The sequence below is a fragment of the Bos indicus x Bos taurus genome, chromosome 7 (genome assembly GCF_003369695.1).
Source record: "Bos indicus x Bos taurus breed Angus x Brahman F1 hybrid chromosome 7, Bos_hybrid_MaternalHap_v2.0, whole genome shotgun sequence".
Lineage (NCBI taxonomy): Eukaryota > Metazoa > Chordata > Mammalia > Artiodactyla > Bovidae > Bos > Bos indicus x Bos taurus.
Genome location: NC_040082.1, coordinates 57,270,306 through 57,284,166, shown reverse-complemented (window position 1 = coordinate 57,284,166; position 13,861 = coordinate 57,270,306). Strand labels below are relative to the sequence as shown.

At 44.3% G+C, this 13,861-nt stretch overlaps 1 protein-coding gene across 10 annotated transcripts in view; it reads left to right on the top strand.

Annotated features, from left to right (window-relative positions):
• Positions 1-13,861, top strand: part of LOC113895217 — a 453,671-nt gene that overhangs the window by 208,981 nt on the left and 230,829 nt on the right. Inside the window, exon 6 of one of the 10 annotated variants that reach the window (XM_027546119.1) lies at positions 5,173-5,498. The exons of the other annotated variants lie outside the window; for them this stretch is intronic. Within the exon in view, the coding sequence (XP_027401920.1) occupies position 5,173 (1 nt within the window). The 3' untranslated portion in view covers positions 5,174-5,498. Of the gene's footprint in view, positions 1-5,172; positions 5,499-13,861 lie in introns of those variants that run through there. 10 annotated transcript variants of the gene reach the window in all.

Below are 13,861 nucleotides of genomic sequence, written 5' to 3'. Positions count from 1 at the left end.
TGGAAAACTCAGCAGTGGCCACAGGACTGGAAAAGGTCAGTTTTCATTCCAATCCCAAAGAAAGGCAATGCCAAAGAATGCTCAAACTACTGCACAATTGTACTCATCTCACATGCTAGTAAAATAATGCTCAAAATTCTCTAAGCCAGGCTTCAACAGTATGTGAACCATGAACTTCCAGATGTTCAAGCTGGTTTTAGATGTGTCCATAAATGTATAGAGTCTTCTCTTGTGTTGTTGGAAGAGGGTGTTTGCTATGACCAGTGCATTCTCTTGGCAAAACTCTATTAGCCTTTTCCCTGCTTGATTCTGTACTCCAAGGCCAAATTTGCCCGTTATCCAAGTATTTCTTGACTTCCTACTTTTGCATTCCAGTCCTCTATAATGAAAAGGACATCTTTTTTGGGGTGTTACTTCTAGAATGTCTTGTAGGTCTTCATAGAACAGTTCAACTTTAGCTTCTTCAGCATTACTGGTCGGGGCATTGACTGGATTACTGTATAGTGAATGGTTTGCCTTGGAAACGAACAGAGATCATTCTGTCGTTTTTGAGATTGCATCCAAGTACTGCATTTTGGACTCTTTTGTTGACTCTGATGGCTACCCTATTTCTTCTAATGGATTCTTGCCCACAGTAGTAGATGCAGTGGTCATCCAAGTTAAAATCACCCATTCCAGTCCATTTTAGTTCTCTGATTCCTAAAATTTCGATGTTCACTCATGCCATCTCCTGTTTGACCACTTCCAATTTGCCTTGATTCATGGACCTAACATTCCTAATATTCCTATGCAATATTGATCTTTACAGTATTGGACCTTGCTTCTATCACCAGTCACATCCACAAATGGGTGTTGTTTTTGCTTTGGCTCCATCTCTTCATTCTTTCTGGAGTTATTTCTCCACTGATCTCCAGTAGCATATTGGGCACCTACCGACATGGGGAGTTCATCTTTCAGTGTCCTATCTTTTTGCCTTTTCATACTGTTCGTGGGGTTCTCAAGACAAGAATACTGAAGTGGTTTGCCATTCCCTTCTCCAGTGGACCACATTCTGTCAGATCTCTCCACCATGATCCTTCCGTCTTTGGTGGCCCTACACTACATGGCTCATAGTTTCACTGAGTTAGACAAGGCTGTGGTCCATGTGATCAGATTGGTTAGTTTTCTGTGATTGTGGTTTTCAGTGTGTCTGCCCTCCTATGGAGAAGGATAAGAGACTTATGGATGCTTCCGGATGGGAGAAACTGACTGAGGGGGAAGCTGGGTCTTGTTCTGATGGGCTGGGCTGTGCTCAGTAAATCTTTTTTTTTTTTTTTTCTAATTTTATTTTATTTTTAAACTTTACATAATTGTATTAGTTTTGCCAAATATCAAAATGAATCCGCCACAGGTATACATGTGTTCCCCATCCCGAACCCTCCTCCCTCCTCCCTCCCCATACCATCCCTCTCGGCCGTCCCAGTGCACCAGCCCCAAGCATCCAGCATCGTGCATCGTACCTGGACTGGCAACTCGTTTCCTACATGATATTTTACATGTTTCATTGCCATTCTCCCAAATCTTCCCACCCTCTCCCTCTCCCACAGAGTCCATAAGACTGTTCTATACATCAGTGTCTCTTTTGCTGTCTCGTACACCGGGTTATTGTTACCATCTTTCTAAATTCCATATATATGCGTTAGTATACTGTATTTATGTTTTTCCTTCTGGCTTACTTCACTCTGTATAATAGGCTCCAGTTTCATCCACCTCATTAGAACTAATTCAAATGTATTCTTTTTAATGGCTGAGTAATACTCCATTGTGTATATGTACCACAGCTACCTAGATGTCCATCAGCAGATGAATGGATCAGTAAATCTTTAATTTGGTTTTGTTGATGGGTGGAGCTGTGTTTCCTCCCTGCTGTGAAGGTGATGGCCACCTCCTTCAAAAGGTCCCATGCATGTACTGCTACACTCAGTGCCCCCAGCCCTGCAGCAGGCCACCACCAACCTACATCTCCACTGGAGACTCCTGGACACTCCCAGGCAAGTCTGGGTCAGTCTCTTATGGGGCACTGCTCCTTTCTTCTGGGTCCTGGTGCACACAAGGTTCTGTTTGTGCCCTCCAAGAGTCTGTTTCCCAGTCCTATGTAAGTTCTGTCAGCTCTTTGGTGGGGGTAATGGCGACCTCCTCCAAGAGGGCTTATGCCATACCCAGGTCTGCCGCACCCAGAGCCCCTGTCCCTGTGGCAGTCTGCTGCTGACCTGTACCTCTGCAGGAGACATTCAAACACAGTTCTGTCTCAGTCTCTGTGGGGTCCCTGGAGAGGAGCTGGAGGCTGGAGAGACTGTTAAACCTCAAGCGGGGGAAAACCAATCATATAGATCCCCTAAGCGTACAACAATGTAGAGCCTCCTATGAGCCTGAGCTATATGGCAAGGACCATTCTAGGCATGCGGGATGGTTTATCCAGTGGGGGTCTCGCAGAAGTGAATCAGGTGATCACATGCATTTAGGTAGGAGATGCTAGATTTGAAAGGAATATGGTACCATGAGAGTATCTGAAAAACACTGGACTAACTTTGGGATAGGGGTCAGGGAAAGTTGACCTGAGGAAATGGTGAGCAATGTGAGAGGTGAAGAATGAGGAGGCATTAGCCATTTGAGACGAGTATGTATATGTGTGGACACATGTTTGTGTGTATATATTTAGGCACATAGTCGGGTGGGAGATGAGGATGTTTGAGGCAGAGGATCAGCACACGCAAAGGTCCTAGAGTTAAAGAGAGCACAGGGAGCACTAGAGGAAACCAGAGAGGCCGGAAGGCAGAGAGTGAGAGGGAGCAGGGGCCAGAGCCTGCAGGGCCTTGTGGGCCATGATAAGGATTTTACTCTTTAGTGGAAGAGCAGTGAACATCGTTAAGGGATTTGAGGAAGATGGGTGACATCATCTGACGTGAGTTTTTAGAAGATCTCTTCAGTGCATTGTAGAGAGTTGACTGAAAGCAGTTATGATAGATGTGGAGTTGTTGTGGTAGTTCAGATAGAAGATCATGTAGCACAGAGGCCCATAAACATATATACTTTCGTTCTCTTTCATTGAAAGATTTTGCTGTTTTAAATGCTGCCCCCCACCCCATTAGGGTCCTATTCCCAGCCGACTGGTCCCATGCTTATCTCCTTGTTTCCTGTGGTCAGCATTCCTTGACTTGTAGGTGGATCTCTCCATTCTCTTCCTCTGTCTTCACATGGCATTCTTCCCTGTGTGTTTGTATCTCTGTGTGTCTCCTCTACAAGGAAACCAGTCATTGGATTTAGTGGATTTAGGGTGGACCTAAATCCATTACGGTGAAGGACAGGGAATCCTGGTGTGTTTCAGTCCATGGGGTCACAGAGGGTGAAGGACAGGGAAGCCTGGTATGCTGCAGTCCATGGGGTTACAGAGTCAGACACGACTGAGCGACTGAACAACAACAACTAATCCACTATGCTTTAATCTTCAGCTTTACTTAACTAACCACATCTGCAAAACCCTTATTTCTTGATAAAGTCACTTTCTGAGGTTCCAGGGAGGCATGATTTAGGGGACACTGTTCAGCCCACGACCTGGACTATCCTGACTGTGTGTCAGGATATTATATGAACTTAGTTTCTATCAGGGAGAAGGCGATGGCACCCCACTCCAGTACTCTTGCCTGGAAAATCCTGTGGACTGAGGAGCCTGGTCTGCTGCAGTCCATGGGGTCGCTGAGAGTCAGACATGACTGAGCGACTTACCTTTCACTTTTCACTTTCATCCATTGGAGAAGGAAATGGCAACCCACTCCAGTTTTCTTACCTGGAGAATCCCAGGGGCAGGGGAACCTGGTGGGCTGCCGTCTATGGGGTCACACAGAGTCGGACACGACTGAAGTGACTTAGCAGCAGCAGCAGCAGCAGCAGCAACAGTTTCTATCAGAAGACATCTGCAAAAATTCTTCCAGAAAAGCATTCTGAAGTTATAGCCATTGACTAGAGCAGAAAGTGCTTCTCTCTTTGTCCAGGCAGGGTCTATCTTGTTGTCAATAACCTGCTTTGGTCATTTATGTTATCTGACTGGCTCCCATAGCTATTTGGGTTTACAACTCCTGATTTAGAGTAAAAAGTGAGCAATATCGTGATGCAGAGAGAATGGGAGGCTGCTGAGTAGTGTGTAGCAAGGGACCTGATTCCATAAACATTGTTGAATAAATGAATGGCTCTGTTGGAAGAGTGCAGTGGGGCTGTTCTGGCGGCTTTCTCTCTGGAAGACCACAGATGATGTCTGTTATGTCCCCGTGCATCAGCCATTACCTTGGAAACAGGCCATCCTGACAGCATGTCAAGGAAGTTGTTACAGGGAATTATTTCAGCCAGAAGACATCTCTGCAAAGCAATCTGTTCCAGCCTACTGTGTCATGGAGTAGTCCCCATGTCCCCATTTTTTTTTTTTTTTTTGCTGGAAATGCAGCGGCAACCAGCATGAAGCCTACACCTGTCATGAGCTAATGTGTGATTCCTGCCAAGGTTTGCACTTGGGCTCCATTAACAGGGAAGAAGAGACCTTCCAGGGAAGTGTGTTAATGTTTAACCCTTTACCCGCAAATTCTCTCTCCCCGAGAAATCTGCCTCTTGCCAAACCACCCCCAGACATATGGAATTTTGCTTTTTAACATTTTTTTTTCATTTGGGAGGTAGATTGGAGAAAGGCAAGTTAATAGATATTGACCTTCAAGGGCAAGTTTCATGGACCTTCTTGAAAAATCAAGGAAGAACAAAGCTGAGCCTTGTCCTGGAGAGTGTTCCTTGGCAGAAATTATATAAAACTGAGATGAGAACCAAATCTCATTGGTGTCAGATATCTCCTTTCTGTCCAGCTCAGCCAGTGCAAAACTTGGGTGTCTAGGAGGGAGGTCAGCAGATCCTAAACTTCAAAATGACAATCTGCTGTTTCTGTGTATAGCAGAGGGTAGGGGGCAGTTTTCAGGTGGGACCTGCATTTCACTATGGTTTGTTTCCTACCATGAGATGTGGGTGGGGAGAGATTGGTGGGGAACGCTCCTCCCCATGCCTAACCTTTGTAGACTTGGGAACGCTACCCATCAGATCAAGGGTGGGGTAAATGCAGTTAAATGGTATAGAGGCTGATGGTTATGTTCATGTTTGCAGAGAAAGAGCTGAGTACCTGGAAGGATGGCTGAAACTCAAGGGTAAGAGCTGGAGAACCAGAACTTAGGAGTCTGGGGGTTCTCAGTGGTAAAGGACTTGGGCTTAGAAGGTATACTCTGGGAAGTATTAGGGAGTGAAGAAACTCCAGAGAGGGTGGCTCTGTGCTGAAGACAGAGGCTGGCTTACAAAACATGGCTCTGCACATAGTAGGCCCTCAGGAAACATTTGTTGAGAGGGAGAAATTGGGCAGTCTCCTGGGGTGGAGGAGAGGTTCTTTATTTTGTTTAAGTGTGTTCACGGGGAAGGACCCCATTGCTCGAAAAGACCTATCTGATTTCTTTAAACATTTTAATATCATTTCTAATTAGGGCTTCCCTGGTGGCTCATCTGGTAAAGAATTCGCCCGCAATGCGGGAGACCTGGGTTCGATCACTGGGTTGGGAAGATCCCCTGGAGAAGGGAATGGCTACGCACTCCAACATTCTGGCCTAGAGAGTTCCATGGATTGTATAGTTCCTGGGGTTGCCAATAGTTGGACACAACTGAACGGCTTCTACTTTCTTTCAATGCACAAATATATTGTCCCTCATCTGCAGGATGAAGTGTGTTTTCTTTATATGCATGTTGTGACTGTGACATGTAAAAGAGATTCGTATATAGCAAGTGCTCAGTAAATGTCAGCTATTATAATTTTTTAAATGTTTGTTCTTTAACCCAGAAATTCTGCTTCTAGAAATTCACTCTAAGAACATAATCGTGGATTTATACAAAAAAATTATTCCTTCAACATTTATGATATCAAAATCTAGGTACAATCTAAGTATCCAAGGAGGAAGAACTGGTTGAATAAATTACAGTATATCCATGAAATGAAACACTATTCAATAATTAAATGCCAATATGTCTCTGCATATGACATGAAATAATGTCATGAAATATGGTTAATAAGTGATAAAAAACAAAAATATAACGGCTTCCCCATTGGTCCAGGGTAAGAGTTCACTTTGCAATGTACAGGACACCAGTTTGATCCCTGGTCAGGGAAGATCCTACATGCCACGGGGCAACGAAGCCTGTGCACCACAACTCCTGAAGCCCTTGCACCTAGAGCTCATGCTCTGCAACAAGAGAAGCCACCGCAGTGAGAAGCCTGTGTGCCGCAACTAGAGATAGCCCCTGCTCGCCACAACTAGAGAAAGCCTGCACACAGCAGCAAAGACTCAGTGCAGCCAAAACATCAAATAAGTTAAAAAAAAAGAACATTTCAGGGTAAGACTGAGGTTTCCTTTAACCACTAACCCAAATCCCAGGGCCCTTCCCCCATATTCTTTATGGGAACTTAGGTTTTTCAGATTGGTCTGTAGACTTGCAGACCTTGATATGCCTTTATGTGTGTACATATGACTATATAAAACATATGAATTTGCTTGTAGGTGAGGAATGATGATATGTAAATCATGGTGGGCATTATTCTGCCAGTTGCTTTTGTCACTCAGTAAAATGCTCTAGAACCTCTCCGGGTCTGTCTGTATAGATCTGCCTCCCTCTTGCTACCCGCAGCACTGTGTTCCTTGGGTTGACTGTGTCATAGTTTATTGATCCATTTTCCCTGTTGATGGACATTTAGGTTGTTTCCAACTTTGTGCTGTCACCAACAGTGCTATGAATAAATATTCCCATACATGCCTTCTTGTCAAGTATGTGGGTTTAATCTGATTAAATACACATCTGGAGTACGTCTGCCATCCATAGTAAAAAATTTGTGAGCTTTGACAATTGACTGTGCTCTACCATAAGTGGATTTTATAGGGAAGAGATAGGATAAGATAATTGATAAGAAAAAGATAGATACCCCAAGACTAGGGTCTCTGGAGACAAATAATATACCTCAGGCAGTGTTAACTAGAGTCTGGGGGAACCATGTGTCTTGCAGGAACTCTTGAGGGGTCTGGAACATAGTCTCATTGTGAACAAAGCACAGAAGAAGCCCTGTGGACTTGAGAGGCACATTTTTCTGTGCTACTACCTGAGACAGGCTGCCTTCCAGCCCCGATCTAGCCTTTTCTCCACCATGGAAAGCCATTGTTCTCTAGATGGCACATGCAATATATGTTTGCTTTGTTTCTTTCAGGTATGCTCAGGGGTAGAGGACTTAAGTGCATCTATGTTTGTATTGTGTATATGTAAGTATGTATTTGTCGCTGCAAACCCAAATCTGTCTGTTTTTGGTTGCTACATACGTTGTGGTACATTTCCCAGCTGTAGGTGGGGAAAATTCCTGCAGATGGCATTTGCATCTGATATGGGGTTGATTTTTCCCCCCCCCTTCCGTCTGATCTGAGGTTGGAGCCTCCTCCATCAGTGAGATGCAACCCACCTACTCTATTGAGCAACGAAGACTGTATCTGTTTTAGACACAGGAGTCATGTCTCTTTGGTGATTTCTTTTGTCATCCTGAAGCATTCTCTGTACTGTCCACCGAATTGCTTTAACCACTTTGGTGCCCTATGCTGCCCAATGTTAGGTTGGCAAATCATTTGTGGACCAAGTTAATAATCCCATCACTAACATGTCTTCTCTGTAGGTAACAAATAGGGATATCATCATTTCTTAACCATTTTTGTGTATGCCAGGCTGCATACTCCCAATCTAGGAGCTTGGTGCTGAACAGACAGGGTAAGGAGGTTATTGGCCATGGGACTGTTTTCCTTGCACTGGTTCTTTCCAAAGACTAGGATAAATAAATGTAGGTTCAATTTTCTTCTTTTAAAAAAAACTTTTGCTGTTATTGAAAACTCCTCTGTGATCACTTCTAACAATACTGTGGATTCTTAAAAGTCCTCAAAGATGACACCAAAGGACCCATTCTTATCAGTTGTCTTGCTGTTGTTAGTCACCTTTGACAGACTTCTTTTAGGCAGTTCAGTTTACTGAAATAGAACTTGGACTTCCAGGGGAATCCTTTAACATGCTTCTCATAGTTTAATTTGACTTTCAAATTCCTGGCCAGACCCAGGAACCTTCACAAGTTTTTGTTTTTTCCCCCTGTTCTACCTCAGTGCAACCTTTACTGGGTAAATTCAGGTAACATCTTCTTTCTTTTTGTGCTGTTTCAGTGTCCAGGCTTTGGAGGGACTTTGAATTCTGTCTCCATTATTTGCCAGCCGTGACCTGGGTTGTCGTTTAAAACATGTGAGCCCTGGATTTATCACCTGAAAATGCTGATAATGATAGTCTATGTTGCTAGTGTATTGTGAGAATTAATGAGGCAGTGTGTGTAAAACAGTGCCAGGCGCACAGTAAGAGTTCAGAAATACACGGTGAGGATGATGAAGGTGACTTTACTGAGTATTTCAGAGAAATCACCAGTCTAGGAGCTGAAAGAGGGGCCTGGGGGCTGTGGGCAATAGAGGTGGAAAACAATCACTTCTTTCCCCCAATAACTATGCTCTCTTTTCATGCCCACAACTGATGAGCCACAAACTTATCCTTCTGATGCTTTTAGGTGGTTTTCTAGAAAGTCTCAAGGCCAAGACTTAGAATAAACAAGATATTCTAAAAACTTAGAATTCCCATTATTAGCTGGAGAGCATATACGCCAAACCCCTAACCCTCCCCTTGTTTTTGCTGAGAAATGGCCCATCTTGTTTTTAAGAGAGCTTCCTGGGTCTGCTTCGATAGAACAGATTTGAGAGTCCACCCACAGGCTGTTCAGTGAAGGTTGATTGTGACAACAGGTCACAGAGACATCCAGCTCAGGCAGTTACAAGTGATGACAGAACTCAAGACCTTTGAAGTCTCTAATTTAGCCTGAGACACTAAAAATGCAGAGTCTCAGTCATTGGAGGGTTTCCTTATTAGGTGTATCAGCTTCTGTGAGTTTCCTGAGAAATCATTTATTATAAATCAAGAAAAGGGAAAGAGTGTGAAAAATGTCTTCCTGAAAAAGGCATTTCTCTAACCCACTCCACGCTGGTCCAAATATCTGGCGACTGCCAGAGTCAACATAATCTGTTGCTGGATTTCAGGCCAACCTGATGTGGTCGATAGCGGTATTGAGGTTAGGTGATTTCCTCCTTTTTTCCATTTTCATCTTGGCCCAAGCACCTGAAAACCCATGGAAACGATTGTGCTAGGCTAGTGATTTTTGAGCTTTTTGAGTTTTTTGTTTGTTATTTTTCTTGATCTGACACCCCGATCTGTAGTCAGCACCTGGAAGTGGCAGGACAGATACCTGGGGAGTACAAACGTAGAAAGAGTTTGAGAACCAGTGTGGTAGGTAGCCTTATCCAAAATACAAGTGGGCAGAAATACGATAGCATTTGACTGTATGACCAATGGATTCTTTCCCAAGGCACATTTGCTTTACAACTCAGCTGATGGCATGTCCAGCTTCCCACCTCACAGGAAATAAGTTGTTTCTTACCAAGCAGTGGAATTTTTTAATAGTTATCAGACAGGGTTTCCTTCTGGTCCATTTTTCTCTTGTTTAAGTTGGCTCAGCGGAGCCGAAACCATACTGCTGCCATCCCTGGAACCTCTCATGGTAGGCACTGTGTGCTGGCCTTTTCTTTGTCTGAGAGGAAACCAGTATTCCTCACAAGCCTGTTTTATGGTTGACATGGAATTCTTGGACAAGTCTCTCCCTCTTTATTTGTAGAACTAAAATTCATGCAAAACTTGGACAAAGAGTTTATTTCATTCTCATTTCAAAGTTTCTGGTGGTTGAAGAGATGCACGGAAGAAGGGCCGTGAAGGGCACTGTTGTAGAAAAGAGGAACAGAGACCGTGAACTTACCAAGGACCGTGACAGAACTCACACAAACTTAGAGGGAGACACGGGGGGCCGATTGACAGTGTCCGTGGAGGTATCAACAGAAAGATGGACACCCCCCGGGAATCTCAGGAATGAGTTCCTCTTCAGTGATGGAAATTGCTTCTCAGCTCACCAGGGTGCTGATAAAGCGTATTAGTGACTGTTTCCAGGACAGCAGAATATCTTGTCTACGTTGCCTTGAAACAAGGTATTGGGATCACTGCACTAGAATATAATTCACAGCAACTGTGTTTCTTTTCTCATGGATCATGTTGGTATTAATGTAATTAGAAGAGAAGATGCACAGAACTGTCTCATGACTGTCTGCAAAGTCCATTTCCTGCAGCCATCTCTGCCATTCCTTTTGTCTTGGAGTGAAGAATGCAGGCCCAGAGAAACTCCTGCCCGTGTGAGAGAAATCCCTGGCCTCTGCAGAGGGTCTCTCCTGCCAGCAGTGAACTTACTCATTTGGATGGTTACGCCCTTGGCACCAATCTAAGCGGATTTATTTCTTCCTCACGTTGCATGAAGTTCTCTATGCTCTATGTGTCCTAATCAAAAGACTAAGTAAGGTCAGTGTAGGGAACAAAGAATTATTGGCAAATTTGATACGTGTTTTTGTTTATACATTTTTTCCCGTAATAAATTGCCCAGGAGAGTGACTAGGTCTTGCTTGCGATTGTTAGTTGTCTTTTAGTTTCCTCAAACATATTAATATCTCAGAAGCCCTGCATTTCACACAAGAGAGCCAAACTCATCTTCCCCTGGACCCATAGGAGCTTTCAGTCAAGTTATTAGACCACGTGTTCGTTGGTGAGAGTTTTCAGTGTGAGCTCTGGGTTCTAGGTCCCTCTAGCATTAAACACAGTGCCTCATGGGAAGGTTGTTATGGATGGAGGAAGGGAGGTAGGGAGGAAAGAAAGGGTGGATGAGGCAGACGGAGGGCAAGCGGGAAGGGATCCATGGATAGCATGTGATAGAAGAGTGGTTTTTCAAACTTGGGAGTGCGTAAGAATCCCTAGCTGGGCTACTGCACCAACATAGATTCCTGAGACTGGCTCCCGTGAACTTCCAATTTAGCTATCTATGTTCTTGACAAGTCTCCCTGGTGTTTTGACGCAGGTAGGCCACTGGCCTCACACTGAGTAATGTTGTTATAGAAACTGTGAATGTGACTAATCAGTTTTACCTTGTGGAGCGTGACAGTGGGTGGATCAGCCGGAAGAAATGTTTCCCAGAGCTGCGGTCCTGACTCTGGATGGAGAAGGAGAGTGTATTGAGTTTCACAGCATGCTGGTGAGGGGACAAGCTGATTTACCATTTCATCTTTTAGAGGATGTAAGGAGGTAGTAATCACTGAAAGGTCATCATCTTTAATCCCACAGGTAAATTTATCACTGCGCACCTGGCCATTTCCTTTTCCTGGGGCTCTTTTCTTCCCTTGAGATTCAAGCCAGCCATGTCATATGACTTTATTCAGGGAACAAGAACGTGTAGTATATTGTAAGCTTAAACTTTGCGGGAGTTGGTTTGGCTGCCTCCTCGAGATGGAGATGTTATATAACAGTACTGCTGCTGTTTGCCCTATGCCCCAGCTCTTCTCTGGAACTTGTATTTCTTGCAAAGTGGAACCTGCCACTGACTAACGGGATTCTTTTCCGGGCATTTTGATCCCTTGTCTGGCCTTTCTCTGCCCTCACCTCCCCACGTCACCTTGTGTGGGGGCCGCTGTTGTGCGCCGGTGCCCTGCCAGCCCCTGTGCTGGATGAGGTGGTATTACTTGGTGCTGCGTCCACTTGTGGAAGGATTTTATGTGAAAATAAAAACTTCTCCATCAGTTAAGTTACTTATGTGCCGAACTGCCTTCCATGTACTGGCCTTTGGCAGACACAAAAGATCTTTCACCCTGCACCATCCTCAGTCTCTGGACTGAGGCGAATGTCTGTTGCTTTTGGCTTTTGTGCTGGTTGCTGGTAGAGAAGTCAGCAGAAGGCTCCAGATAAGCCCCGTCATTGGTACAAATAGGAAACTGAATTGACTCCCGGGCAGCTGTGTTTGGAGGTCTCTTCTGCTTTTGTGATCCTGCGAGCCAGTGGCACTGCCATAGCAGTCTCTGATTTGGAAAGATTTCATTCAGGATGCTGGCCATGGGATGTGGCCAGAGGAAGCCTGTGTTGATTATCTTGCTGGAAAGGCCAGATGGCAGTGGACTTTAGAGTTCTAAGTCCCACTTTGCCCCAAGGTGCCTGAGCAATTGCAGCCCACTGACAGCTTGAAGTATGGTGCGCTGGGTAATTGGCTTCCTCATTTAGTAATTTGTCTGCTTTCTTTCCTCTTCCTCTGCTTCCTCTCTTCTTGTAAACTGATAGCCTCCTGCCTCTTCAATAGACTGATAGAGAATCCCCTGAGCAGCAGCTGAATGGAGGGGGTGGCCAGAGCCCCAGGTGGAGGGTTGTTTGGAAACTGACACAGAAAAATCATCATGTTTCTTCCCTGCCTTTCCTCTTACCTATCTTGCTTTTGTCTCTTTTTCATTTTCTCCTTAGCTTCTTCTATCACTGTCCCCTCTTGCTACTTCACCCTCATATTTTTCTTTCCCTTTTATGGATGAATTTCCCTATTTTGTCCCCATCTTTTTACTTTTTCTGTCCTTCCATTTTTCTTTCTTTTTGTGATTCCCCTCATTCTTTGCCTTTGCAGTTGATCTACTAAAATTCAATTCAGAAAAGGAAATTGCACCACATTTATTCAGGCCAACCTACCTTTTTCTTTCTTTCTTTTTTTTCCTCCAAGGAAGAAAAAAATTTGAAAGCATGTTTCCGGCCCTTTCTGGCACCTTCATCCCTTCTAATGTGTGTTTGTCTTCAGGTGTCGGAAGTCCCAGAGCACAACATCTCTGCTTCATTGAAAGTACAGATGCACCACTTTGAGCTTTTACTCCTGGACCTGGGGAATGATGTCTGGTTTCAGTTAATAAGTCATTTTGTTCTCCAGGTGGAATTCAGATTATTTCATTGCAAACTTAGGAGCAGACCTGACCCTAGTGTTGGGAAGAGTTAAACTCCTTTGCCCCTCTAGATTGCAAGCAGGCTATGTCAGTGTTAATCACCTCTTCCGGATGTTTTCCCCAGAAGTTGGGTCATCCTGCTGGCAGAGATAGAAAAAGATCACCATCTCTGCCTTATGGTAGACCAGTTGGCTCTACCATCATGAGGCAGCCTAAGTGAATGCTATGGACAGGGATTCTATTCAGAGGTAAAAGGAACAGCTAACTGCAGTTTACCACACTTGCCCATTTTTTACTTTAATTATAATTTACAGAGGGCATCTAGGTCTGTTTTAGAGGGCAGGCTCAGGAGTCAGGGTACTTGAGTTCACATTCCAGCTCCACCAGCTGTGTGACCTTAGACAAATAATACATCCTCTCTGAACTTCAGTTCCCACATAAGCTTCCTGGAGAACTTTGTCTTCCCCCTTTTTTAGAGCTGTGTCTCTAGTATTTAATATACACAACACATAGTAGATGTTAAAGAAATGAATTTCAGACATGAATGTAATGGTTAAGAGCAAGGACTTCATGCAGACTCTTAGGGTTCAAATTCCACTTCTGCCACTTACTAACTTTTTATATTTAGTTTCCTAGTTTACTATATTAGTGTCCTAGGACTGCCATAACAAATTACCACAGACTTGGTGGCTTCAAACAACAGGAAATCATTCTTTCACAGTTCTGGAGGCTAGAAGTCCAGCCTCCAGAATCAAGGTGTCTGAGGGCTGCACTCCCTCTGAAGGCCCTGGGCGAGCATCCTTCCTTGCCTCTTGTAGCCTTTGGTGGCTCCAGGTGTTCTCGGCTTGTGGTTGCATCACTGTGGT